This window comes from Chelonia mydas, chromosome 8 (genome assembly GCF_015237465.2).
Source record: "Chelonia mydas isolate rCheMyd1 chromosome 8, rCheMyd1.pri.v2, whole genome shotgun sequence".
Lineage (NCBI taxonomy): Eukaryota > Metazoa > Chordata > Testudines > Cheloniidae > Chelonia > Chelonia mydas.
The window spans coordinates 53,115,023-53,142,701 of record NC_057854.1 but is presented as its reverse complement, the minus strand read 5'-3'; the positions used below and the strand labels follow the sequence as shown (position 1 = coordinate 53,142,701).

The 27,679-nt window shown below is 49.0% G+C and overlaps 1 protein-coding gene and 1 long non-coding RNA gene across 2 annotated transcripts in view; one reads left to right on the top strand and one right to left on the bottom strand.

The window, feature by feature from the left end:
* Window positions 1-27,109, bottom strand: part of RGSL1 (regulator of G protein signaling like 1) — a 33,486-nt gene extending 6,377 nt beyond the window's left edge. The window contains exons 1-17 of the mRNA XM_043552871.1: window positions 27,097-27,109; window positions 23,245-23,327; window positions 20,965-21,039; window positions 20,037-20,166; window positions 17,068-17,172; window positions 16,633-16,794; window positions 13,866-14,866; window positions 12,637-12,699; window positions 9,995-10,226; window positions 8,518-8,625; window positions 7,997-8,105; window positions 6,780-6,973; window positions 5,531-5,648; window positions 4,114-4,210; window positions 3,440-3,569; window positions 2,293-2,473; window positions 384-522 (exon numbers count right to left, since the gene is read on the bottom strand). Coding sequence (XP_043408806.1) covers window positions 384-522; window positions 2,293-2,473; window positions 3,440-3,569; window positions 4,114-4,210; window positions 5,531-5,648; window positions 6,780-6,973; window positions 7,997-8,105; window positions 8,518-8,625; window positions 9,995-10,226; window positions 12,637-12,699; window positions 13,866-14,866; window positions 16,633-16,794; window positions 17,068-17,172; window positions 20,037-20,166; window positions 20,965-21,039; window positions 23,245-23,327; window positions 27,097-27,109 — 2,940 coding nt within the window. The remainder of the gene's footprint in view (window positions 1-383; window positions 523-2,292; window positions 2,474-3,439; window positions 3,570-4,113; window positions 4,211-5,530; window positions 5,649-6,779; window positions 6,974-7,996; window positions 8,106-8,517; window positions 8,626-9,994; window positions 10,227-12,636; window positions 12,700-13,865; window positions 14,867-16,632; window positions 16,795-17,067; window positions 17,173-20,036; window positions 20,167-20,964; window positions 21,040-23,244; window positions 23,328-27,096) is intronic.
* Window positions 17,915-25,807, top strand: LOC122466829. Its single transcript, XR_006292704.1, has 3 exons — window positions 17,915-18,037; window positions 22,614-22,668; window positions 24,977-25,807. It is a non-coding gene; the product is annotated as an uncharacterized LOC122466829 (long non-coding RNA).
* Window positions 27,110-27,679: the final 570 nt, after the last annotated feature.

The following is a 27,679-nucleotide window of genomic DNA, read 5'->3' as shown; positions in this document are numbered from 1 at the left end:
GTGAATACAGACTGAAAGACTCTTCTCTTTTGACTGTAAAGCCAGCCACTGTGTCTCAGCCCTGACCAGAGGGGCCCATGTCTAGAAGGTCGTTCAGTCACCATGCCCACTCATTCACACTCTCTGGATTACCAATTAGCGTCAGTTGTGAGAGTGGTTTTGGTAACGATGGACACTCTCCATTAGGACCTGGATTGAAGCTAATAACTTACTTTACACAATGCCAAAGTTATCAGAACTGCAGTATGTTCAGCTGGAGCAGATTGAAACCTGGGTCCCATTAGTAATTCCCTGAGCCAGACACCCCCAAGCTCTCAAGCAATGATTTGCAGGCCCCAGGCCTCCCTGGCAGTGAGCATGCAGGGCATGTTACAGCGTCCTACCCGCAGTTTAGGAGGGACTTCGGAGTTCAGGAAGAGTTTGGCGATCGTGGCCACTTTGGTCTTAAGAAAGGTGACATCCCTCTCGGTGTACATCCCCCAGGCTGCAAGCACTGCGGCCGAATCAGCCAGGTGACAAAACCTGCCAGGACAAATGGAAAGGGACGTCTAAGAGAGAAGGTATGGGCGTGGCTGTCTACTCAGACTATGATACAACATGTGGCTTTTAGCTGAGATTTTCTAAGCCACGTAGGGGATTTAGATGCCCACTTCCCACTAACATTCAGCCCCTGCCCTGTAGCACATGCCTTCCTCCAAAGAGAGTGTGACAGGGTGTATACGCCACACTGGTATAGAAAAGGCTAATTGAAGCCAGAGAGTCATGAATACACCCAATTGCACCTGGAGGATGGGCCAGGTCCAATTAAAGATAAAGCCCAGCTGGGGAGGAGCTGGGAGTTACAACGAGGTAAAGAAGCCACAGTGAGAAAGTAAGAACTCTGCAGTCCCTCTCTGGTCAATAGAGAGGCCTGTGGGCCAAGGGCAGGATTTCAGGGCAGTAGAGGAAAGAGGAAACCCAGGGGTGGAGGTGGGGGAGTAGGCCTTGGGGATCCTCTCCTGACACGGGAACACTGGAACAGGCCAGGAGAGAGACTGGGAAGACAGAGGGGTGGAGCAGTCCCTCCAAGGGGAGCTCTGACAAAGAGGAACAGGACTTCCAGGGGGGGAGAAACTGAGAAGTATCGCTCACCACAAGAAATGGAAAGAACTCTACAGAGCCCAGAAACGGGCAGCAGGAAGTCCCCAAGGTAGGAAGCACTCAAATGAGGAGTCTGGGGGAGTAGACCTTGTCTGCTTCCACAGGGTCCCTGGATTGGAACCATGAGAAGAGGGAGGGCCTGGGTTCCCATCCTGGCCACTGAGGAAGGTGGCATGATACCTCCATACAAAGAGTAAGGACTCTGGGAAACCTGGAGACAAGGGATGTAAAGACCACTGGGCCTAGAGTCAGGACTGGAGACCTGACCTAAGGACATCAGGCTGGTGTTTGCAGGACTTTCTGCTACCTCGGAAGGGGTGGGATTGGATGTGGCCTGGTCAGAGGGTTGAGTCACTGGAAGAGGCAGACCACCACTAGGCTGGAACAGCTGTCCCGCAGCAGGTGCCAGACCAGAGCCTGCTACACCACACCTGGCCAGCGGTGAGTCTCTCAATGACAGAGGTGGGTGGGGGATACTTTCATGGGGCAACTACACCTCAGCAGAGGGATTGTCTCGTGCTTCCCACTCCTCCCATTGGCCATCATGACATCCCTGTGTCAAGCTCCAGCAGGAAAATACCGAATGTCAAACCAGGAGCAGCAACCAGTAGTGTGTAACTAGCCCACTCTCTGCAGGCCACCAGCGGTACACGGGTCACAGTTAGGGTAACAAAATGCGGACACAGGCAGCATGGCTTGACTTGTCTGCCCCCCCCTTCCCCCCCAACAACCTCCTGCCCTGAAGAAACACAGCTTGTGTCACTGCCATTCCTGTGGTGGCTGGGAGGGTGAAAGTGAGCATTCTTCAGTGTTCTGTTACGGCCGCTCCCTGATCACCCAACAGGTGTCGCTGCAGAGCACTCAGCAACAGGTACTCGCTCACACCAAGACTCCCTTCTGGCTTGTGGAAAGGGGGCTTCTTTGTGCAAAGGAACAGGCCTTTGGGTCTAGTTTCTTTGCCCTGGGAGCAGAGTGCAGTGCCTCCCAGCACCACGTCACTGCAGTGTAAGCAACAGATCAGCTGAGTGTCCAGCAGACCAGTGTGCGGTGCCACTCTGTCTGAGCCAGCCCATCAGGCCAGGGATTTTATCGCTGCAAGACAGGAAAAATCGAAAGGTATTTGAAACAAACAGACGGGGTGGGCATGCTTACTTCTCAATCTCCAGATAAAAACTGAGGTCGTTGACCAGGAAGTTGATGGAAATGTGCCGCTGGTTAAAGAGCCGGCGCTTCACCTGTATCACCTCCACATCCTCTCCCACGCTGGCAGCCGGCACGGACTGGCGGGGGCTAGACATGGCAATGTTACTGCGCATGGAGCTACTGGGCAAGTCTGAGTGAGGACAAGGGAAGATCTGAGCAACTCATCTCCCTCAAGCTCCTGCAACCCAGATGTTGGGTAAATTGATAGACAGTGTGAGCATGAAACAAAGAGATGACAGGGCCAGCACTAATGGGTTTGAGCCACACCTCATTTCAGGCCCATGTGTGTCCCCCGACAATGCAATCTTGTACCCTCACCCCCACCTAAAGTGCTCTACTCTTCTGCCTACAGTTTGCTGCTGGTGTCTCTGGCCCTGTAATCCTCAAGCTGTACACTTCCCCCAGTACACACAGGGCTCATCCAGAGCCCTTATAGTTCACATTACTCTCTAATCCCGTACCTCTCCTGCCCCTCAGCACTACTCTGAATCACAAGGAAAGAACTTACATAGTGCTACACCCTAAACCATCACATGGAGGAAATACTCACAGCTGAAGCCAGGTACTAAGTCACTGCACAGACTTACTGAACATACAAGAAGCAGCTGGTGGGTGCTGTCTTCAGATGAGTTGAAAATGTAAGGTGTAGGGAGCTTCCAGGGGGGTTATGCAGTACAATTACTGCTTTAAACATTTTGGACCTGATTTTTCATTATAGTGCCCAATGGGTGCCTAAAGTAGGCTGCCCATCTCCTCACACGGGTGCTCAAATAGCACGAGCTGCATAAAATGCCACTTTGAGTGGCCAGCTGCAGAGCTGCCTGCCCAGGTTAGCAAATGGGATTTCCCCTTCTCCAGTGGCTAACTTCCTGCTGGGTGGAGCAGATTCTTGCTATGGCGAGAACAACACAACTGCTTCACTCCCTCTGAGCCAGCTGGTATCCTGGCCTCTTATATGCCTCCAACAGAGAACCCTCAGGTAAGAAAATGACAGCAGGGGACAAGCTGCCAGGTTTCTGCTATTGCCTCCTCTAAAGTCTGCTCACCCCAGGAGACAACAATGGTAGGCAGGAGAATGAGCGGGATCTGGACATACTTTCTTTTTGATTTAAGAGCTCTCTCCGGAGAAAGTCCTCAAAGTCTTTGCGGGATTTCCAATTGTTCATCTCCCTCCTGAACTTGCAGATGCTCCTGATGAAAGCCTGGAGCACGAACCACACTCTCTTCTGTGGGCAAAGTGCATGGAGAGAGTCAGCCTATGTACAGCACTGGGAGAGGAAGCAAGGCAGGGAACGGAGGCAGTAAATAACTATGGGCCTGATGGGAATGCCTTCAGTCTAATTATCCTGATTATTCCCTGGGGATCTGTGCCCAGGTAGACCTGCCTCTCTGAACTAATGCACCAAAATGCATCCCCACATTAAGTGGAATTACTGACCCCACTGAGCCACAGTCATTGCTTTTGAATGTCACTGGACTTCAGTCAGAACCCTAGGGGATGCTGACGCTAAATGAATTTCCTGATGAAAGTCAATGGGGCTCTGCATGGGCACAGGGGTCTGTTTGCGCAGATGAGCTTACAGCCCAGGGGCTCTACACATTAACTCTCTCATTTTGGACAAAGACAGTTTGTTCTGCAGCCTCGCATGACCCCTCAGCCCACTGGCATCAACACATCCACAGAGAAAACAGCCCCTCCCCACTCTCGGGCCTGTGCTATGGGATCTAGCTGGGGTATCAGCAGGCGGAGTGCAGGCCATCCTTACTTACCAGCTTGTCCGTTATGAAGGATCCCCTCCCCTGCCTCGTGACAAAGTGAGTGTCTAAAATATCGCTCCCAGGGTACAAGTCTTGGTACATCTTAAACCTGCCGGGATGGGAGAGTATTAGAGAAAGCAGTGGCAACCAGTCAGTCAGTAAAGCAATGGACTTCAATGCTAAGAGGAGACTGGCGTGAAGGCAGAGACAGGGAGGAGAGAGGTAGTGGGGGGAATGGCGGGCCCAGTCCCAGAATGCTGGGTGACCCTGGATTTCGCTTCTATTGCTGCAGTGAAACCTGATGAGGAGGGTGAAACTGATCATCCTCTGATCCCCTCCTCACCAGCTTCTGTTGCTGCAGGGGGCTGCTATTTATGGGTAACCCCAGCAATGCAAGGACCAGCTCAACCTGCCCCTTATAATATATCACAGACACACTTGTGTATGAAACGTTATGAGCCACCCTGCTGTCCTTATGCAGGTAAAACCTTGTAGGCTTCAATGAGAGCTGTGCCAGAATACAGACTCAGCACTCTGGCCACTGTTTAGGTGTATCCTCCTACGGAGTACGTGTGTGTGTATAACCTCCAGCAAGCTTAGCAACAATGCCACTGGCCTCTCAGGAAGTGTGATGGGGCGTCCACCCCTCACAAGGCTGAAACAAGCTGAAAGGGGCCCAATTAACCTTACAGGCTGCACCTGGAGGAGAGCCAGGGATGGATAAAGCCTAATGGAAGATGAAGCCCAGCTAGGCATGGGCAGGCTGGGCTTGAGTAAAGCCAGGAAGCTGAGAGCAAGAGGGGGCTGCAGGGAGGGGCTCTGCAGTCACTCCCTAGAGAGAAAGGAAGTTGCCTAGGGACAAGGAAGAGTTCGAGGGGGAGTGTAAACCCTGGGATCCTGTCCTGGACTACAGACTCTGGCAAGAAGCTGAGAGGGGGGAATAGGCCCTGGGAGCGGAGGAAGCTTGGGCTGGTAAATCCAGAGGTGGGCCAGGAGATAGAGAAGTGAATTAGGAAGGAGCCCAAGGAAACAGCAACAGAGTCAAAGACTGCGTAGACTGTGGTTGTTAGGCACAGGGTCCCTGGGCTGGAACTCGTAGTAGTGGGAGGCCTGGGTTCCCCTACCAGCCATTAGGGAAGTGGCACTGGACCTGGACTTGAGCTGAAAGACTGACTGACATGGCATATGGACAGCTTGTCCAGTGGGACTTTAAGGCCCCAGAAGCGGAGGACCAAATAGTGACCTGGCTGTAAGGCTGAGTCACGAAGAGGAAGCACCCCAAGTCCCAGAGAGATAGAGAGGCCATGGTGCAGGCAACTGAGGGAAAGGGGCACCAGACCAGGCGAGAGAGAATCCCCAGACCGAGCCACAAGGAGGCATCCCGGCTTGAGTGTACCCCGTTAAAGTGAAATGAGCCAGGACTACTTACCATTTCTCTTCCATTGCTTTCAGGACAAAGCTCTGTGCTCTGAATAGCATGGAGCTGGTGACCAGGCTGGCCTTGGATATATCTCTGATGATGGAAGCTTGGCACTGCAGCAGTTCCTCTAGAAAAGACACACAGTCACCTCCTCTCATCTGCACCATTCTATCATTGTAAGGACCTCCTGAGCCATCCATGAATTTGCATCCCTCGTGTTCACAAGGTCCAGGAGCTCCATCACCATCACTATCCCCTCCACCACATTTGCCCAATACATTTTCCCTCCTTCCTTGGCATTTTCCTCTTTTATAACATCACTTTTTAATCCATGAAGAAGTCTGCAGGCCACGTAAGTACCAAGGCACCTCACACACTTTGCAAGTGACACTACTGAGCTCAAAACATCTAAAGAAGATACAGTAGGGAAGAATAACTTCCTCCACTGCTAGAATCACAGGGTGAAATTCTATGCAGGAGGTCAAACTAGCTGATCATAGTGGTCTCTTCTAGAAATCTGTGTGGCAGTAAGAGCAGGAACCTCAGGAAACAGTGAGATGAAAATTAGAGTCCCCGAAGAGCAGATGCCCCACTGGTTTGGGCAGTGAGAGCTGGCAAGGTCCTGTGCACTCCGCTGCAAGCTGGATCTAAATCTTGCTGCAAGGTCCCTGGATTTAGCAGCATTGTGGCACAGCAGACTGGAAATGCCTACTGACAGGCCAGACCTTCTGCCTCCACTAAAGTCCCGTTGTGGTGCTGGAGTGATACAACAGCATCGTAAGCCAGCCCTAGGTAGGGCAGCTGAGGATGCTCCCTGTGGTCAAGAATCCTCACCGATTTGCGTACAATTGTATCAGGGAGAGTAGCAGCTCCACCACAGCCTTGCTGTGTGCCCACATATTCCCCATGCTGGAGTAAGTGGGCAATGCGCCGGCTTCCCCTCCCCTACCAATGCACCAACCAGTTGAGGTGGTGCAGGGGGTTGTCCGACCTTGCTGTGGGCAGGCCCAGCAACAAATTACTATTTCCCTCCCACCCTGGCGCAATAGGGAAGTCGGGAGTGAGTTGTACCCCACGGGTGTCTGCGGCACAATGCTTGTCCGGGCCACTCCTGGGATGGTGAGCTTAGGCGCTGCCCTTTGCCCAGAGAAATCACTCTAGGATGGGGCATCCCTTTCCCTTGTAACCTTAGTGGGTGGCCTAGATCACATTTGCCTTCCTGGGTAGCTGAGATCTGTGGAGTAGGGAGTCTGCGTACCAGCAGGCACTTTGTTGTGGAAGAAATTCTTGAGGATACTGTTGATCAAAGCCCTCTGAGCCTTGGGGTTGGACTCGGCGCTGAGCTTCTCCACCGCCTGCCAGAAGAGCAGTGGGGCTTCGGCGTTATGTTGTTTGAGGAATTGCCTGAAAAACTCCAGGTGGCCGGGGTTGTGCAGCACTTCCATGAGATACCTGGTGGGGAGGAGGCACTGGGTGAGGATGCAGCACTATGCAGGGCACTGGACCCTGATCAAGAGCTGGAGCCCTGCGCCCACATCTCCATTGGCACAGGGAGTTTTTGTCAGACTCCCAGTGATGGTGAGAGGGTAGAAAGCTTGGGGACCTCAGCGCATGGGAGCTGATGAAGGCACTGGCAGAGTACGTCTTCTCTGTAACAAGGGAAAACAGATGTGTGCCTCCTACCCAGCTACTGGTTCATTGAGAACCACGTGACCAGATGAATCCACCCATCACTCAACAGCATCAGTGGAATTTACCACACCTGGCTGCCACCAAAGGGAGCAACTGAGCCAAATAGTGACCTGGGTTACACCAGTGTAAATCCTGAAGCCTGTGGAGTCATTCTGGATTTACACTGGTGTACCAGACAGCAGAATCTGACCCAATGGCTCTGGGCCTTCCATGCTTAACAGAAGATCCCAACCAGAGAACTAAGGTGGGAGCAAGGTTAATTTCACTAGACTTCAGCTGTGCACTTGAAGGCATCTGCCCTGACTGCCTTGGAACCCACAAGTGATCAGCAGCACCCAGGCCATATACTGGCCCTTGTGCTGAAGGAGTATCAGCTCAGCAGGGAATCAAACTAGACAGGTACGAGAAATAAATGAATGAGGGGAGGAGGAAGCTTTATTAATGATGCTCAACAGTTCCACCTGATGGGTAATTAGGAGTGATTCAGCCCTCCAGGCTGAATTGGATGTTTCCTGTACAAGTAGATGAGATGTGAGATTGCATATGAGGGTGTGTGGGGGGAGTGGGGGATACAGAGTTTCTTCCCCTCCTCCCCACATTCCACTGCCCAGATCCCAGCTATATCAATGTCTCTGTCTGAGACAGCCCTACTCTGAGGCAGGTGGGACTGCTTCCACAGGAAGATGAATCAGATGGCAGGTGTTTGGGGGGTTAGAAAATGTGACGCCAGAGAGAGTGGACGTGGTAAAAAGGAGAAAAGCTCCATGACGCATGGTGCTGTACCTGGGTCTTAGAGAGGGCTTTTTTAATATGAGGATCCCCTTCTTCATGAGGGACAGACTTGTCTTGCTCGAGCGAACAGTCTTCCTCACTTCGCATTCAAGATCGAACGCTATTACAGAGAGAAGAGATTTGGGCCCATGGTTACTGGGAGCCATGTCGCAGAGAGCACAGACTTACTCAGCCTCCAGGTGGAGGAACCCAGAGCGAGCCTGTGCTGTGGGAGCTTGTCACCTAAGTATGGCCAGGTCCCTTTGGGGTTGGCTGCTGGGAAGTGTTCCTTGTCCCTGAACTCTGGGAAAGGGTGCTGGAGTGCAGGCCTTTCTGGGGGGCCAGGACTCTCCTCTCCCACTTCCTTCTGGAGATGATCACCTGAACCACAGGAAGCAAGTAGGTGGGCCTCTCCTCAGCCTAATCCTCTCAGGGTGCCTTCTGGGCTCAGTCCTTCAAGGTTGTGTCTGCTGTTCTCTGCCCATGAGTTTGTTTTAAGTCTGCCCTGGTTCTAGCCCCTCATAAGCACTCACCAAGGGCGGGAAACATGCGGCAGAAGAGCTCATAGTCCTCGCTTAACAGCTCTACAGCCATCGAAGGATTCCTGAGGGTCAGCTCCTCGAACGTCATGCTCCTGTAGTCTGACGGGGCAGAGAGAAAAGGGGTTGGACTAATCACTCATTCCGCCTGTGGTTACCAATCAGCCTTGGGAAGGTGCTTGAGGAAATAATTCATGGTGTTATATCCACAGGAGTGCTAGTCTTCCCACCCGCCCCCCTGATTCCTTCTCTATCCTGATCCTTTGACTCACCACTGTGATGAGCAATGACCAAGACAAGTGGTCCACAGAAACTCAGGCTTCACCAAAACTGCTTAATAATGACAGGTTTAGTAACACTTGGCACTTTCCAAACATTACTGAAGTCTCCCAGCCTCCCTTCAAGATGTGTATTGCTGTTCCCAGTGTACAGATGCAGTCGATGAACCACAGGGAGATTAAATGGCTTTCTTCAGGTCACACAGTGAGCTAAATTAATCCAAGGGTCTACAACAGCTTTTGCCAGCGTAGAATCTTGTGCATGGCTCTAGGCAGCAGAAGTCCACTGGGCGAGAGCATGTGGCACTGCCACAACCTCCCCTCTACTAGGGGGCCAAGGCAGTCCAAGACGTGGGATGAAGCCAAGGCAACTGGCCATGGGTTTCCGTGCATTCCTGCTGCGGCCTCCACCCGGTGCAATGTCCCAGGATGGTGCAAAGAGGCACAGTTTGCTCCTCCTGTCCCAGCATGAGGGGATCTGATCCAGTGAGTCATTGTCAAAGCTGGAATTACAACTCAGGCATCCCTGACCTCAAAGCCCTGCCCCTATTCCATACTCTCCTGGGCATATCATATGGGCTCCCACTCCATATGTACCTTCAGACACCCTACACAGTGGGAGACGTGTATCGTCAAAATCACCTTTCACCAGATCACCATAGTGGGGTGACATCTCAGCCAAGTTTGAATTGTCTGCCATCTCCCTCTGAGCTGTGTTCAAATAAAGGGTCACAAAACATGGCCCACATGTATTTTTCGCCACTCTTTGTAGAGAAAAGCTGAACAAAGAAAGACTGCAAAAAAGGTTTGCTGTGAGGCTGACTCCAGGCATGGAAAATTTCAGCCCCAAGAATCAAAGTTCAAGGTAGCTGCAAGCAACAGAGTTTGTCCAAAAAATGCAGAAAAAATGTTGCTGAAAGTTTTAAGACCCTTTTTTGGAACACTTTAACTCTAGAAGCTGGTTGGAAGAACAGCTACCATTTTTGCAAAATAATGTTGTCAACTATTTAACGTTTTTTCCAACCAATAAGCAGCTGAAGAAGGTCTGCTAGAGGGAAACCACTTTTTCCAGGCTCCCTATAGGGATCACTGTAACCCTGCCTACACTGTGTATTTCAGTCTTCTTCTAGCTTGACATGAGTGCCTCCCACTCAAGTGACTGTGTCCAAGCCCCCAGAAGAGACTCCCTTTACCTGTCTTGCGCACAACAGGCTCCAGTTCAACCTGGATCGATCCCCCTTTTGTGAGATCCTGAGTGGCTATGAATCGCCAGTGCTCCTCTGAGAGTGTCTCGAAGTCCCTCACTCCATATAAGGCTTGGCTCAGAGTCAGGGATTCGTTTATCCTCTTGGCCAGCAGAAGGTGTTCATCTTTTCCATAAGTCTCCTCTTCTCCCACAGGCTTCTGGACCTTGCTCCTCTGAGACTACAGCCAAAAGAGTGGAGAATTATTGCTGGAGCCCAGATGACATTCTCGAAATTGCTACACTAGAACACACCGGCAGCTTCTCCGCTGGCGCGAGCACCAGCTGCGTTGCACAGCTAGTCATGCTGTGCTTAAACGCGAGTGGTTGTTTTTAGTGTAGGCAAGGCTCGGACAGTTGCTGGTGCTGGATGCTTATATTGCAGTAGCACACAGAGGCCCCATTGTGCTAGGTGCTGCACAAAGCAACAGTCCTTGAACCGAAATGCTTATGATGTAAACATGCAAAAGAAACAAAGAGTGGGAGAAAGGGTATGCTATAATCCCCATGTCTTACATGGGAAACTGAGGCACAGAGAAACCACATGATTTGCCCCAGGTCACACATGGAGTCTGCGGCAGAGCCAGGAATTGAACCTAGGTCTATTGAGTCTGGTGTCTTAACCACAAGACCACCCTTCCTCTCCATTATGTAGGGGAAACCCTCATATTGCACCTAGTTGTATAATAATGTGGAGGACAAGGTAGAGGATGTGTCTTCCTGACAGCAATTGATGATCCAGATGTGCCCTGAAGCATGAGAATTGTTAGCCCTTGAAGTGTAGTCTAATTTAGAGTATCCAGTAAGTAACATAAAAAATGCTCATATCATTCAGACACTGGCACATTCATGGCATTTTATTTAACTCATGGAATGAAAAGGGAGAGAAACAGCCCATCCCTGTGACTGGCTGAAACTGCTGATGCACTGCATGACACCATGAGCCCAATTCTGCCCTCCTTTACGCCTGTGTGACCTCATTGGCTTCAGCAGAGTCTCTCCCCTTCCCCATGCAGCCAAACTATATCCTTCAGGCCCTGCTGCTGGCTTCAGGTTTGGGCCCTTAACCATTAAGTGAGCAATTTGGATGCTTCACAAGGCAACAGGATTAGAATGTCCTTTACCTGAAAATGTTAAGATATGCCCACAAGCTGCCTGACCTATCCCTGGTGCTACTCCACCAAATTCCATAGCATGACACCAAGGATTAACTTAGCCCAGTTGCTTCATACCCTGCAGACCTCAGGGTTTTAGCACCGGCTGAAGTGCTAATTGCATTCATGGGCCAATTCTGTGATCTGAAAGATAATTTCCCTGTCAGGGGATACTTAAGTACCTGGCTAATTAATTTACAACCATTAGAATTAATAAGGGCCAGATTTTTAAAGGTATTCAAGCATTGCTTTGCTGAGTGTTGCAAGGTCTAACAGGGTTAGGATCCTAAATGTCATTTTTAAAGGGACTTAGGAACATTGGAGCCTAAATCCCATTGACTTTGATGCTTACACGCTCTGTATATCCCACCTGGTGCCTGGCTGCATCTTTAGGTACCCAAATACCTTTGTAAAACTGGCCCAAGATCAGTATTTTCAGAAGTGGCCATTGGTTTGGGGCACCCAGCTTAAGAAAACGAAGGTCTGATTTGCAGCCAGACACGCTAAGCACCCAAGGAAAGGGCGGCTGCAGGTGCTCAGCACCTTTTAAAGCCAAGGCCCAGGTGTCTCAGGTTGGAACCCAAAACCGAGACACTCGAAAGGAGACATCAGTTTGCAAATGTTGGCCTCCATTAGCAGGGTGGCCTATGTGGGTTCTGCAGGAATCCAAATAAACCTGGATATTTTAGCACTTCTGTTTGAAAGTATGTTTTTCAGAGGCATTCTTGCCTCAAGGTGCCATTTACGGGGCTGGTATTCCATGAGATCTGGTCTTCTTGTGGAATTTCAACCACCGGTTCAGAGCAATGCCACGGGAAGAGGAGAACTCATGTAATTTGGTTCCTTAAGGCAGTGAAAAAACATGTGAAAACCATAAACACAAGTAAAGCACAGTTAAAACTGCTAGCTGCCCCTCCCATAATGAAGGCCTTTATTGGCTGCAGGGTCGCCTGTCTGTGTGTGCAGACTTTTTATTCTTTGTGTAATAATGGCAGCACCTGCTATAAGCAAGGGAAAAGAGGTGGGTCCTTAAAGAATGTATCAGTTACTCACTGTATTTCCTACCCCTGGTTTGTGTATGTGATTGGTACCTTGTTGTGTTTCCTGCCCAGACAGGTTATTTTTTTTGCTACTCTTGGGTAGTTTTTGGTCAGGCAATTCTCCGGACAGCTCTTTCAAGGCCTCTTTCAAGACACCACCAATAGGCTGCTAAATTTCAGAGATTAGTGGCTAAGGAATTCGGGAACGCTGCTCCAAAGAGCTGGACAGAGAGTCTTTTACACACACACCTACATGCACACACAGCAATATTCACACAAACCCTTCCCCAGGTGTGCACATTGTATGCTCAGAACACATGGGTATGCAGTGCACAAAGGGACACAAACATCCTCAGCCATCCTTCCAGTCCCTCAGCCGCATCACAACCTCCTCTTACCACAAAATGAAGAAACGTTTCATCATCATCAGCAAGAAAGTCATCGTAGAAGAAGCTCAGTATCTGATAAGGCAACAAGAACATGCTTTGTAAGCACATGCTTTGAAAGCTCTCAGCTTTCAGTTTGCCACGGAGTGCTTTGAAAAACCAGTGTAGTGCTGGGAATAGTGCTGGACTAATACCCTCCATGGATGCAGGAGTCTATTGCAGAGCCATAAAGGACAGCCCAGGTGGCCCAAGAGTGGGTTTGCCCCACACTACCCTGTCCATATGCCTCAACACTGACCTGGAAGGGCCACGGCTAGGGGGAAAAGGGAATTCATTATCGGTCCTTGGCTAAAGGGCCAGCTGAAGGGTTTTTTCAGTGACGTAGACTGGGTTAAGCCCATCAAGTCATTTTGCATAGGCTACCCAATAGCTATGGTTATAATGGCATTCAGTCACAGACTACATCACACTGAGAACACCAGCCTCAGTGTGACAGGATCCCTAGCACAGTTTCCCACACCATCCAGCCCCCTGGCTCACATGTCTTTATTGGCTGGGCACACTGACTAGTGAGCTCCCCACCCACCTCTACCTGGTCCACAGAGCAAGAGCTAAGGTCTTGGAATCAGACCATGTGGAAGGTCATTTTTAACCTGAGGCAGCACTACCTCTCCCAAACAGAGAATAACATCTTCTGCATCCTTGGGGAATTCTGATTCCTGACCAGACAGTGTGCAGCATGGTGTGCTCTTGCACCTCCACTCTCCTTTCTCTGCCTCACCTCTGAACTGAAGCACCATCCTCATTAAGTAGGCCTTAAGCTGCTTTTGCAAAATCTACATTTGGGCTCGCAAATGGGTAGCTGCTCATCTAAGTACCCATTTTGCACGCCCCAGTTTCTGTTTGCAGGAGTAAATCAGGCACAACAGCTGCCTACGCAAGTTTTGTGAGCAAAATGTAGGTGCTAACCTTTGAAAGTTTAGCCTTTCGTGTTTCTGGGAATAATCCCTCCTGGAGTGTCTGGTTCAGAGTTTGACCTCGTACAATGGGACCTTAGAAGTCAGAAGCTCCAGGTACTGTGTTTGCATGTGTCCCATGCACATTGTAAAGGGATTGTCAGGCACCAAAGTACTCAGTTTTGCAATGTTACAAATGACTTCCATTCATGCATAGCAGCAGCCCAACACTCTGAGAATGTCAATCACACTTCCCAGCATTAGCATCATGGCAGCATTTCCTACCTTGCAAATCTCTTCCTGTGCTTTTAATATCCAAGGAATGACCTCTCCAGAAGGCAGAAGATCTTGCAAGTTCCTGAGAGTGTTCGGCTTCAGGGGAAGGTGCTGGCGGTTGCTTTCTGTTAAGTAGATCTCACATATCCTTTCACCCATCAAATGGCGCAGGAGGAAGCTGCCTTCTTTGCTGGAGCTCAGCACCATGTGCAGAAAATCCTCCAGATCGTGCCACAGATCCAAAAGATGAGTCTCCACAGCATAGTTGTTGCTCTTCAAGAACTTCCCGAAGGGACGGCCAGCGCAGCTGTCAGCATTAAGTGCCCAAGGAAGGAAATCCAAAGAAGAAGAGGATTTGACTATCTTTTTCAGGGCTAGCAGTGAAGGCAGCTGGGCAATGGGTGTAGAAGTGTGTACATCAGAGAGGCTTCTCCTTTTGCCAGTCTCCTCCAGTTGAAGAGGCAACTGAGCATTAGGGCTGGGTGTTTTGAAAGAAGTGGCCTCTTCCATATCTTTAACAGCCAATTTTGGATGTTGTGCCCACACAGAAGTCTTTCCCAGGGCATCCTCTTTTGGAGGTGGTTGCTTCGTGTCTGTCAGACTAGTTGCACCCCAGTCTGAGCTTGGCTGCCCCTCAGGCTGCAGCCTATGTCTTCTGTGTTTCTCTGTTTCTTGAGGTTGTCTTCCACAAGTTACGAGATCCCAGATCCGCTTCTTGGCTTTTTTACTGGAGTACGGCTCTGACATAGCCCGGCTGTTCCTAATACTCATTGTGTGTGCAGGAGACACTGCCTTCTCCTTTGAGCCCACCTGTAATAAACGCTCTTGGTATTCCCACAACAAAGGCTGGCAGGCCTCCTCCTTCTCCATGTTCAGCTTGCAATGAATGAAGAAGTTAGGGAGCCAATAACTTTGGATCTTAAACAGGGCTACTTTCTGCATCTCGCTCAGGATCTCCCTCCTGGTGCTGATGTACTGAGGGTGCCAGCCTGAGATGTTCAACAGCGACTCTGAAAAGGGCATGGAGAATTGTAAAAAGTAAGGGCTTAATACAGAGCCCACTGAAGTCAATGGCAGTCTTTCCGCTAACTCAGTAGGCTTTGGATCAGACCCTGCAAGAGTAGGTTCTTGAGAAGTGATGAGTAAATACGGCAGCGGAGAGAGGAGTCCTACAGACTGCACAGCGCTCCCCAGTCCATTATTTCGTATTGCAAGCTGCACATACACAAAGCTATTGCAAGGATGTCTAATTTTAATGACTTTTTTAAAACTTGGATTTTTGATTGTGGTTTATCTGTTCCATGACAAAGCAACACATGCGCTGTGGCCGTTTTTGTATACGTGCACAATCCCGGCATACAGCATGGCAGTCAGCACGCAAAATAGCTCACTGCTTCCAGCCACACGACAATGGTTTAACGCAAGGGGAAATAACAGCAATAATAATACTTTGCATTGTAGAGTGTTTTGTAATCCACAGAACTCAAAGCACTTTATACAGGAAGGTAGAAGTGCATTACTGCCCACTGTTTTCCAGATAGGGTAATGCAGACACAGGGACTAGCAGTTAAGTGACTTGACCTAGGTCACACAGTGACTCAGTGGCAGAGTCAGCAGCAGAATGCAAGCTGACTGCTTTTCAGCCCTCTGCTCGGTACATCAGACTCCGGCTGCTCCACATACACCTTCATCTAGAAAGGGCCCAGTGGCAGGGTCATAACCCCACCAGGGCTTTCTGTGAGTTAACGTCTTAGATTAGCTTGACTACTGTACCAGTTTGATGATGGGCCGCACAAGCCCTCACCCTGGCTGAGGTGGAATAACTCTCTCAAAAGGATGTTAGGACCAGTCAGTCAGTCTCCAGTTCTTCTCACTCCTGTGTTTGCCCTCTCTGCTCCACCACTTTCCTTCAGTTCTGCTCTGGAACAACTCCCCTCCCTTGGGTAAGAGAATGGATTTCATTTCCATCTCCCGTCAGTTCTAGTCTCCACCACTGCTCCTCAAGCCTGAGTAGGTGGAGGGATGGCCCTTTCTGGGGTGAAAGAGGTATTTGGTCTATGAGGGGTGCGTGAGCCCCCTGTTTGGGGAGGCTAATTCCTGGCCCTCCCCCTTTGTCCCACCCAAGCCCCCAACCATGGCCGCAGGAGCCCCACCTCAGCCACCCTGAGTCCTGGCCCACCATCCGGCCAACCTGCCCCCGCCGCTTCAAGTCCAAGGCTGCAGGCCAGCTGGCCCCAGCTGCCATGGCTGGCCTGAGCCCTGGGCCACTTGCCAACCTGCCCCAGCCATTGAGAGTCCCAACCCACCAGCCTACCCACCCTAGCCCCAGCCCCAGTGCCTGCTGGCTTTGGGGGAGAGGCTGAGCGAGGGTGGGAAAAGGAGTAGTGTGGGTGAGGCCATGGGGGAAGAGCAGGATGCGGGAGGGTGCTTCAGGGTGGAGCATGGACGAGGCCACGCCTGGCAGTTTGGGGATGCTGAGCCTCCCCTAGCCTATGATACCAGCCGTCCATGATTTGGTCACATTGTTCATTGAGTGCTGGTATCTCTGGAACTATGAGATCTCTAACCAAGTGATACTGATGTCCATTCTGCAAGGTGGAGCTGTACGAACTGACTCCATGCTCATCAACTCCCTAGTTGTAAATACAACCCCATGTTTCTATCCCCAGCTCTTCAAGCCAGGCGTAGGGTGCTGGACATGACCAGAAAGTGAACAGATGCACTGAAGTCTTGTTGCTCTTGGAAGTTCGGCTTCTCGGTCTCAGATTCTCCTTACCAATGGTCATGCTGCAGAGGGTGACCACTGTGGAGCCCTCCTGCAAATGTGTGGCCTTCAGCACTTGGAGCAGAGACAGGTAGAGATCTCGCTGGGCAACATCTGACTCGTCAATCTCCAAGATCCTTTCTGCAGCAAGCCAGAACTTTGTCAGCTCTTCCCCTGTGAGTCAGACACACAGCACAATGGTTAATGGCAGGGAAAGAATGAGAAAGTGGGGAGAGCGTGCAGGAGAGACATTCCCTGAAAGCATTGCTGATGAGACAGGCAGGTGCTATTCTAAAGTAGAAGAGTTCTACTTTAGTAGAACTACTTTAGTGGCCCCGCCTTAAAGTTACATATCCCAATGTCCAGATGCAGGGATTGCCACTCTGCACAAACGTATGGCTACATAGGGAAGAAGGGGGCAGTACGAAGGAAGCTCTCTATGGTCACCTGCCATTCCTTGGATGAAAGAACGAAAGCGCCACATTCCCCTGCTACCGCTAATGCACTTTTCGAGCAGCCATTGATCTGCACTCTTCCATTTCAGCATCTCTGCTGCAAGAGAAAGTGAAAGACATCACATCAGAAAGTACTCGAGCATGTGCATGTGCAAACACATCCCTATGCTCGAATACTTTCTGATGTGATGTGAAATTCCAGTAGACCCCTCTAGAATCCTTCAAGTGATCTTTGTTAGTTTCTGCTGGAGGACCAGCAGTGCCAGGAGCCAGCAGGCCAATGGACCCTGGCCCTGTTCCAAAACCTAGTTGCCAGCTGGAACAAATAAGAGCCAGTTGCAAATGCTCAGCTGGAATTCCCACTAGTGATACCCAGCACATGAACATATGGACATGTAAAACCACACACATGCCCTCCACACCCTGCCATCTCCTTCTCTGAGTTAGCCCCTCCCCGCTCCCATTTTTTATCTTAACTGGGGCTTCCCTTCAAATCTTCCTGGTGTTGAACATTAAACCTAGGTTGCAAGAAGAAGCCTGAGATGCAGAGGAAAGATCAAACTGGTGTGAACTTTGCTCCTGTTGACTTTATAATACAAGATGAACATGGCTCAGCTATCTTTGCAGCTCTTCTGATAATGACATTCTGATTCTGAGCTTTTGTTGAACCACATGGACCAAGTTAATCCATGGTATAACCCAAGTTTATCCAGGATGTCTGGACCTTGCGCTGCAATAGCCACCCAGGCAGAGCAGCTACTTCCCCACCTGCAGGGAATTATGTGACTAGCACCAGTTGGGATAAAAGGCTGGAGCTCAGCCAGAGAGTGACTGCTGCCTGGGAACCTGGGGAGGACTGCACCAGCTGCAAAGTGGGAGGAAGCAGTGCAAGGAGCCAGAGCCTCCAAGGACAAAATGCTAGAACCAGCTGCTCTTTGAGAGGGGCCTGGAGGTCAATGAAGGTAGGAAGTGGCCCAGGGAAGCAGATCTTACCTGCTTAGTACAGGGTCCCTGGGTTGGAACCCAGAGGAGAGGGAGGCTCTGGGTTCCCCTCCCTGCCTCCAAGGAAGGGGATGTGAAAGCCTGCCTGATGCAAGAAAACAAGAACTAGTGATCCTGGTATGGGGCTAAAGACTTGGCATAAGGTCATTGTACTGTTTGTTTGTTAGGCTCTCTATTACCCCAGAAGGGGTGGGATGACAAACCATGTGGCTGAAGGGCTGAGTTATGAGAATGGACAACCACTACAGGCTCAGAGGGGCCATCAACAAGGGCCACCAGAGTCCAAGAGGCTTCCACACTGTGCCCAGTCATTAGAGGTGCACTGATTGGTGGGTGACCTTTCTACACCCAATGACTGCATTAAATATTGGCTTCCCTGGAGTTACACCAAATTAATCTGGCCCTATGTGTTTGTGCCCCATGAAACACCAAGAGGATCCTGTCTGCCTTTCTCCCATTTGTCTTCACTTTCAACAGCTTTCCATTTCCCTGGTAAACAGGCTGTTGTCCTTGTGTTTTGGGGTAAACACTATGGCCCAGATTCAGACCTGCTGCAACTATGACACAGACTGGCTGGTTCACAGGCTAGGACACTATTTTAGAAGCATAGGACACAGCAGACAAGAAATAACGCACCAATAAGCCTAAATCAGGGCTATCTCCTGACCCACCAAACCTACTATACGTCACTGGAACAGTGGGACTCCCAAGGGCATATACCATTCGTTTCTATCCAGGATCGTTCAAAAGATATCATTTTTAAATGGTTGCTGCTCCTTCAGATGAGGAAAAAACCAGGTCACCTCAGGACATTTATAAGAGAGGATTATTTCAGCATCTCAAGCATCATGGTGGACAGTCCACCTTTGGGTGCAATTCCCATCAAGATTTTAGGGAGAAATTGACTGGCTGGTGACTTTAATGGGAGTGTGCAAGTTAGACTTGGGTACAAGTGGTAAATGATTTTAAATGCCAAAAAAAGGTGTAAGTGGTGAAGTGGGCAACTTGCAGCAATTTAACCCTCAGTCGTGGGCGTGCAAAAGGAATGTAACTTATGGAGAGGGGGAAAGGAGGACTGGAGCAGAACAACCAGCTACAGCAAGTCCCTTCACTTTGTTCTGTGCTCTTCTGATATTTGCTTTTTCTGCTCCATGTTTCAGGGTATCATCTGTTGCACCCCTTCTGCATGCTCATACTGTCAGAGTCCCCTTCCTGTAACCACGGTTTATAGACCCAAATAGCCTCCTCAGCACAGTGTGACCTCGCCGGCATCATAGGTGGGGGGCCACACTAGTAGAGGTGGAGTACCTGCACATAAAAAATCACGACTGCACCACTGCTCATGCCCATAGTAGCCGAGTGACTCCTCGAGGAATTGCCAGCAATTCTCTCTCTCTCTCCAATATCTGCCTGTTTCAAGCCTGAGAGGAGCTTGAAAAGTAGAAGGAATATGATCTTTTTATGTGTGAATTGAACACATTTGACCTGGAATCACTGAGGCAGAATAGAGTCCTCAGGTGTTAAGGCCAGAAGGGACCAGTCTGACTTCCTGCATAACACAGGCCATAGAATTTCACCCATTGAGTCCTACATCCCGTCCACCACGTCTGGTTGAGCCAGAGCCTTGCTTTTGGAAAGACATCCAGTCTTGATTAAAGACCCCAAGACTGAGAAGTCACTGGGTTCCAATGTAAGTTGCTACAATAAACAATGCCCCTTTTGAGCCTTTTTCCTGTTTACAAATATTTTTCCCCTACACAAATGAAACCATTTACAAAAAATGCAACCATTTTATAAGCACGATGACCTAGTCCAGAATGCGTCTCCAACTCTCCAAACCTCAGTCAGCATGCACCAGAGGTGAGCACCTTAACTGAACGGAGTCAGGGTACAGCACTGCTGACGTGTGAAATCCTGCCCTGCATTAGAATGTTTGTGCTTAAGGTCACCTCTGCTTACCTGCCTCCTTGGATCTAATGAAACTGAGAAGCTCCTGACAGAGAATGTAATGAAGACACAAGTTGGTTTTACAGAAGTGCGGCAGCCGGTACTTTTCCATCCAGGTCAATAAGCCTTTGTACTTTGGCACCTGTATTCCCCCCAAAGATTGATTAGACTGTGAGGAATGATCTATCCCTGGTGTAGCTCCATTGACCTCATTAAATGAGAACCTATTAGGGCTAGGGGCCTGTAAGACTCCCAGGGCTCAAAGCCTGGTAGGACTTGTTTTTCATGACCTTTTCAGGGTAATGAACATTTTGTGGGACTTAAACCCCATTGATCCCAATGGGGTTACACCTAGGGGGACAGGGATTTGCTTCCTGTCAGTGAAATCAATGGAAGGAAGAGGTGGTGATGATGCAGCTGGAGCATCGGGGAAGCAGGGTCCCCAGTGAGAACAGCAGGGATCAATAGTGTCAAAGCACAGGCGAATCCTGCTTGTAGCAGTGGAGAGGAGAGACCCTGCAGGAGGTGGCTTAGGGTGAAGGCTCCTGGTTTTGCCCTATCCTGTTTAAGGATGGAATGTTCTGCTCCACACTGTTCTATCGAATTCAACGAAACTTCTGCAGATGGGCCCTGATCCTACTCCTCCTCCCCGCCCCTAAGTCAATGGGAATCTTTCCATTGACTTCAAGGGAATTTGGATCAAGCCCCATGGAACTTCCCCAGGATCAGGGCCTTGATCAGTTGTGCTCCTGATTGTACCCAGGATTCACAAAGAACGTGATTCCCTATGTTAAAATAAATCAATTAACGGAATAAACATGAGGAGGGACAAAAGGGAAGGAGAGTCAGCCTTGGAAATCTTAAACTCTAGTTGTTCTGCCCATCCCTGTTGTAGAAGGTAACAGCCCTCCACTGCATGCTAAGAAGGTTATTGCCTCACCAGGGAGCATGGTAACTCTGGCCACAGGAACCACTGGCAAATGTTGGCCATGTAAATGGGTGTCTGGCCAAAGACCTGTGAAGAAAGAACAGGAGAGAAGTGAGAGAGATTGGGGTGTGGGGGAGGGGCTGATTAGTGGAGTCAATAACTCCTCCTGGAAAACCCACCTTTCCTATAGACAATCCTCACCACTTATTCTTCCAAGTCATGCAGAGTTCATCCAACCTTTCTTGGTAAGCAGCAACACTCCTCAGACACAATTATTAATAATACATGAAATAGCTGTTTAAAACCAAAGTGATGCACCCCTCCCTATAGTCACTGTTCTCAGTGTGTGGTCTGTGATGTATTTGTATTACAGCGGGGCCTAGGTACCCTAGTGTTTTAGTGTTGTATGTACAGTGAGTAAAGCCCCTCCCCTACAGGGCTTACAGTCTAAACAGACAAAGAGTGGGAGAAAGGAATGATTGCTCCCACTTTGCAGATTAAGTGACTTACTTAAGGTCACCCAGAAAGTGTGTGGCAGAGCCGGGACTTGAAGCCAGTCTTTCGGAGGCTTAGCTCACAAGCTCATTCCTTCTCTTCCATGAGCTCTGTCCTACTAGGCCCAAAAGTAGCCATTTTAGGAACAAGCTCTGGAGAAATTTGTAAGGCAGAAGGGATTCCTAATTCCCACAAGCAGTCACAATCTCTGTTTGACATCTCTAAAGACATCACCTCCAGCAGTTCAGCACCCGTCCAAGCCCGAACATCTACACTGCTATCTTTTAGCCCCATGGGACTCAGTCAGTTGACCTAGGCTCTGAAACTCGGTACCGGGGGGGTCTTTTATTGCAGTGTAGACGTACTCAGGGAAACTGATGGTGCTGGAAGTGGTGGAGTTGAGTCTATATTTTCACTCTTTCTGATCAGTATTGAATCATTGTTCGAACAGGCTGTGACGCTGGCAGGCCAGGCACCAGCTCTTGCCAAGGCTTCAGGCATTAGCTAAGAACAGACAAACTCATAGCTGGAGACCACACCAATTCACTTATGTGTTAGTGTTATTCAAAATAGGTATTAGTCTTATAAGTATGTATGTATGTTTAGACTCTACAGGATGCTTGTAAGTTGTTGCATGCATTAATCTCATTTGTAATGTCTGTATTCTATGCTATAAGGAAATAGGTAAGGTTTGCTTTATGGCTTTGAAAATGTTTGCTCTAAACTTGTGAACTCATATGAAAAGAGTGTTTCTCCTTCACCCTCCACCGCTTGTCCAGAAGGACCATCAAAATCAGATGGGCCATCAAGGAACATCACAATACAAAGGATTGGTAAATGGCCCTATTGCACCTGGGAACTGCTATGTGCAAGGCCTGTCCTATGGACTTGGAGGCTGAATGAAGGAAATAAAAAACAAAAACACAGGAAAACTTGTCATTTCTTTGCTATTCGAAGTCTCACTGGGCCAGAGGCTCCCAACTGAGGCAGAAATCCCTGGGTCCACCCTGGAAGACATCTTGAATTGACAAACTGCCACATCTCTGTCATCTTTGGGATTTAGATTGCAACTCATTTGTGCATATATGGTTGCTTGCTTTATCCCTTAAATAACTTTCTTATTTTGTTTTTCCTTGTTAATCAACCTTGAAATTCGTTTATTACAGGATTGGCTATAGGCATTGTCTTCGGTGTGAGATCTAAGACACAAATTGATCTGGGGTAAGTGACTGGTCTCTTGGGACTGGGAGCAACCTGAATATTTTGTGATTTTTGGTGTAAGTGACCATTTATCATTAAGTCCAGCTTGTCGGAGTGGCAAGATAGACTGGAGAATCTAAGGGGACTGTCTGTGACTCCATGGCAAGACTGGTGTAGTGATCCAGGAGATCACATCTGTTACTGGCTTGGTGAAATCTACTTGTAGAGCACACCACCAGTTTGGGGGCATCTGCCCTGTTTTTGACAGTCTGCCCTGAGGTAGGCAGTCCCTGTTGTGAGCGACTCCAGACAGCGCGACACAGGCACTATGTGCAAAAATAAGGTGTTATTCCTTCTGTGCTGCCCAAAGTCCTGCTTGGATAACTACATTCTGCCCATCTAACCCCCTCTCCCCCCCGTACGTAGCTTGCAACAGCTGACAAAATTACATCCAAAGATGCATGCCCATGGAGCAGGGGTAGGGATAGCTACCAGAGCAGTACTGGCCTGAAATTCACAGGGTTCCCTAAGACCTGCAAACTCACGGAGGGTAGAATCCAGAAAGAGAGTGAGCTAAACTGTAAGATGGAAACTTACGGGGAGATTCAGGAATGTGTTGAAAAAATCTACAAAGACTTCATCTTCCAGCAGAACCACCAGCTCCTTGGAGGCTATCGTTGCTAGGGTGGGAGAAGAGAAACAGTTACCCAACTTTTGTTACAGAGAGGGAGAGAAACTGAACCAAAAAATGAATTTTAAAACACTGGGGTAGCCCACTGGGGAGTGTTATAGGGCCCCCTCTGTGCTAATTACAGGAGGTATGGATGTGTTAGAGCCACAATTTGCAAGCTTACGCTCAAGCTGCAGCTCACACCTTTAGCTCTGGAAGTTCCCAGTTCAATCCCTGGTAGTCTTCATACTAGGAAAGAGAATTGTTTAAAATGGGTCTTACATAATTCCTTCTAAACCCAGTTTAAGGAACACAAAAGGAGGAGAACGTTTAATAGATTGGGTTCCTGTAACACTGAGAACACTTCCAATAGAGGCTTGGGAAGGGTGGACAAGTTCTCTCACAGTACACTGTGGAACAATTCCTACAGCTGCTCAAGTTAGTGAGGTGCTAAGAATCCTGGGGTATGCCCCAAAATTATCATTGTGCCTGACCTGGGTTACTGCAATGCCAATGTGGACACAGCTGTGACTTTAAGCACCCCCTTGTTCTCACACTACTGCAAAGATGTTTGTACAAAATATGCCTTGTAAGGTATCATTTGAAAACTAATAGCAGGTCTATAGAGGTGTAAAAATCATGAATGGTATGGAGAAAGTGAATAAGGAAGTGTTATTTACCCGTCACATAATACCAGAACCAGGGGTCATGCAATGAAATTAATAAACAGTAGGCTTAAACAAACAAGGAAGTACTTCGTCACACAATGCACAGTTAACTTGTGAAATTTGTTGCCTGGGGATGATGTGAAGGCTAAAAATATAACTGGGTTAAAAAAATTAGATAAATTCATGGAGGATATGTGTATCAGTGGCTATTGGCTAAGATGGTCAGGAATGTAACACCATGTTTTTGGTGTCCCTAAACCTCTGACTGTCGGAAGCTGGGACTGGATGACCGGGGATGATCACTCGATAAATTGCCCTGTTTGGTTCATTCCCTCTGAAGCATCTGGCACCAGCTACTATTGGAAGACAGGATACTAGCTAGATTGGCCATTGGTCTGACCCAGTATGGCCACTCATGCTCTTATGTTCTAGCACAATGGTCATCATTGTAAAATGCATGTATTAATCTAATATGTGAAGTTATGAGTTCCCTCTCTATAAGTTTACTAGAAGATGTGTAAGAAGACAGCCTAGATAAGCAGGTCCGTCCTAGACAAAGAAATGAGGGTTTACCTGAGTTTACCTATTAGTCATTAACAAAGCTATAAAGCAAACCATCCTGGGTTGTCTTGAGCCTGAACCTGAGACACATAGAATTAACATGGCTCCTACACACCAGAGAGACCAAATCCCCAGGAGGCCTTTCTAACCTTGAGAACAAAAACTATTATTTAGGAATATAAGGAACAGAGAGAGATTCCATTTTTAGCTTTCACCTAAGACAAGAGAAACCAGTACCTTGTACATCTGTGGAAGGGTCCTGACTGAGAGACAGCCAGCCATGCTGGACCAAGAGCAATTGGTGAGCGAAACCTTGCGAGGTAGAGTATTAGACTTCTAGATGCATGTTTTCACTTTTGTTTGCTTGTAACCATCTCTACCTTTATTTCTTTTGCTTGGCTTCACTTAACCTATGTCCTGTTTGTGACAGGGTTTACCAACCCTGCACTGGGCCAATGGGGTGGGACCAATCACTGTGAGCCCAGGAAGCCACACCCCCTAACCCCTGCTACACATGCTCCAGGTAGAAGGGACAGATAAAAGGAGACATCCCAGCTCAGTCTGGGCTGGTTGAGGAGAAGGAAGGATGTGTGTTGCAAGCTCCTGCAGAAACACCTGAAACTCCAAGAGGCGAAAACTGTGGACCAGGATTAGGCTGCAGACAACCAGACGACCACAGAGATTTATGGGGACACCGAGCCGCTGCCAGCCAGGAAGAAGCCTGAGGTGCACCTTGCGGTAGGAAGTGACCCAGGGAATGTAGTAGAAGTGGATGCTTAAACCCTTAACAGGGAATTTCCCAGCTTCATAGGGCCCTGAGTTGGAACCTGGTGAAGCAGGATGGGCCTGGGTTCCCCCACCTCTCCCCACTTTCCACTAGATGTGACTACTGCTTGTTTGCGCTACCCCGCCCAGGGGCTACAAACTGACTGTTTGTTCTGCCCTGCCCAGAGGGTCAGAACCCCCGATTGCTATTGCCTGTCCCAACCAGGAGGCTCAGGGGCCATACACTGTTTGTTTGCCCTGCCCACCCAGGGGCTACAGACTGCTTGTTCTGCCCTACCCAGGGGCTACAGGTTGATTGTTTGCTTGACCTTGCCAGAGGTCCTGAGCCTGCCTTGTAGCAATATCTGATCCCACAGGGAGTCCTGATGACTGTGTGATGGGGTGTACCAACCCTGCACTGGGCCAACAGCGACGGCCCCTTTTGACAAGCAGGATTCCCCCATCACATTGCTAATAAAGTTGTTCATTTTAATCTTAATCAGCCCAGTGCTGTATTGAATTTAAGTGACTATTAACTTCAGTTAACATGGCAAGCTGCTGGGTATTGTCTCTCTGAAGGAGCAAACAAACCTCATTTCTCTGAGTAGTCCAGGAGAGGGCTGGACCTTTCAGGGCAGATCATTTTGTACAAATTCAGGACTGGAAGTGCATTGGGGTCATCTTGCCAGGAGTAACCAAACCCGGGTGGGGCTGTTGTGTTGTAGGCAGGCTGTTGCAGTCAGAAGCACTGACCCAGAGCTGCGCAGCACACAGACACTCAGGATATTGCATTCTTGTCTGGTGGCTGTTGGTGTCCAGGCTATGACCCACAGCAGCAGAGCATTTAAGCTATCCAGGGTTACAGGGCAGGCAGTGACATAATCCCTTACTGGTCTGGATTGCACCCTAAAACATGACAGTGGCTACATGGGTATGAGTTGAGTGTGGCTGCATAGCGTGGACACTTGCGGGTGGGCGTGGCTAACCAGGGTGCCCATTCCTGGGTCCCCGGACCTGAGTAAACTCTGCAATGAACATATCCTGAAGAAGGTTTTACGTAGCCAGAGTTTGTCCCAGTTTCTGAAAGGTCAAAGGGCAACTCTTGAAACAATTAAAGAGCCTAGCTCATGCACAAATAGCATTAGTACTGTGAAATCAATGAGTCAGTGCAGGACAAAATAAAAAAGAAACACTGTGGCTGACTGCAGGAGAGGACCAATCCCAAAATAGATTTTAAGACTAAAACATCATGTGCCAGAACTCCAGCTGGTGTGGACAGGAATCGCTCCTTTCACCCCCGAAGCTACTCCAGCTTACACCAGCTGAGGAGCTGGCTCTGTAAATTGTTACCCTTTAACTACTTTTCTGCAGAGCATGCTAATAAATTCCCAGAAACCAACACAGGTCAAGGGACAAGAGAGACAAAGTGACTCAGGTTACACTGACAGTGATTAACTTCAGAAACTCCAACCATGCAAGGATCAAAAGGTACTATACGAACATTATTAATGAATGGAGTCTCCCAATATCCCTGTGAGGTATTATTATCCCTGTTTCACAGATATGGAAGTGAGGGACAGAGGCAAGATGGGCACCTAGAAAATGTGCACTCCAAATTAATGGATACTTCTGAAAGCTTACACTTAAGTGACCAAGATCACACAGCAAATCTGTGTCAGGCAGGAATGGAACCTAGATTTCCTGAGTCCCTGGCCTGTGCTCCCACTTTTCCCTCTTTAATTGCTTGCTAAGGCCTCCAGCAAGGGTGTGTTGCAGGTAACTCACCTGTCTTGTTCATGTTTCCCCTGTCCTTGAGATCTTTGTTGTCACTGCCAAGCAAGACCATTCTAGAGGGAGTTGTTCCTTTGTGATGCGTTAAGGATTGCTGCTCTGCAGAGTTCCACGTGGTACCAGCTGGTGAAAGTGCAACGCTACTCTGAAAATGGCACTGCGGAAGTCCATGTGTATCATCCGCTCATTGATCTCTGAGCAAATCTGGGATCATTTCTTTTCTAACTGCAAACCCTACAAATGTACCTTGGGAAGCTCAGCATCAAGCTGGGGACTTTCTGTCTCAATCATCATCCCCTGTAAGAAAGGGCCTACTCTGGGCCTTCAGAATCTTAGTGACCTCTGTAACCCTTTTATCTTCAGATTAGGCCATCACCTGTCCTCCGGCTTCTTAAATGGTGTAAAGACCTTCCAGTCCTGTCCTGTAGCAAAATCAGCTTCCAACAAAACACATTTGCTGTGGAAGTCACAGAGGAAATACTGGATCCTACAATACAGCCAGTCACTTCTCTTGATTATGGTCACAATCCTCCAATGAGCTCTGTCCCCACTTCAGGAGCCCACAGTGCAGGCGCCC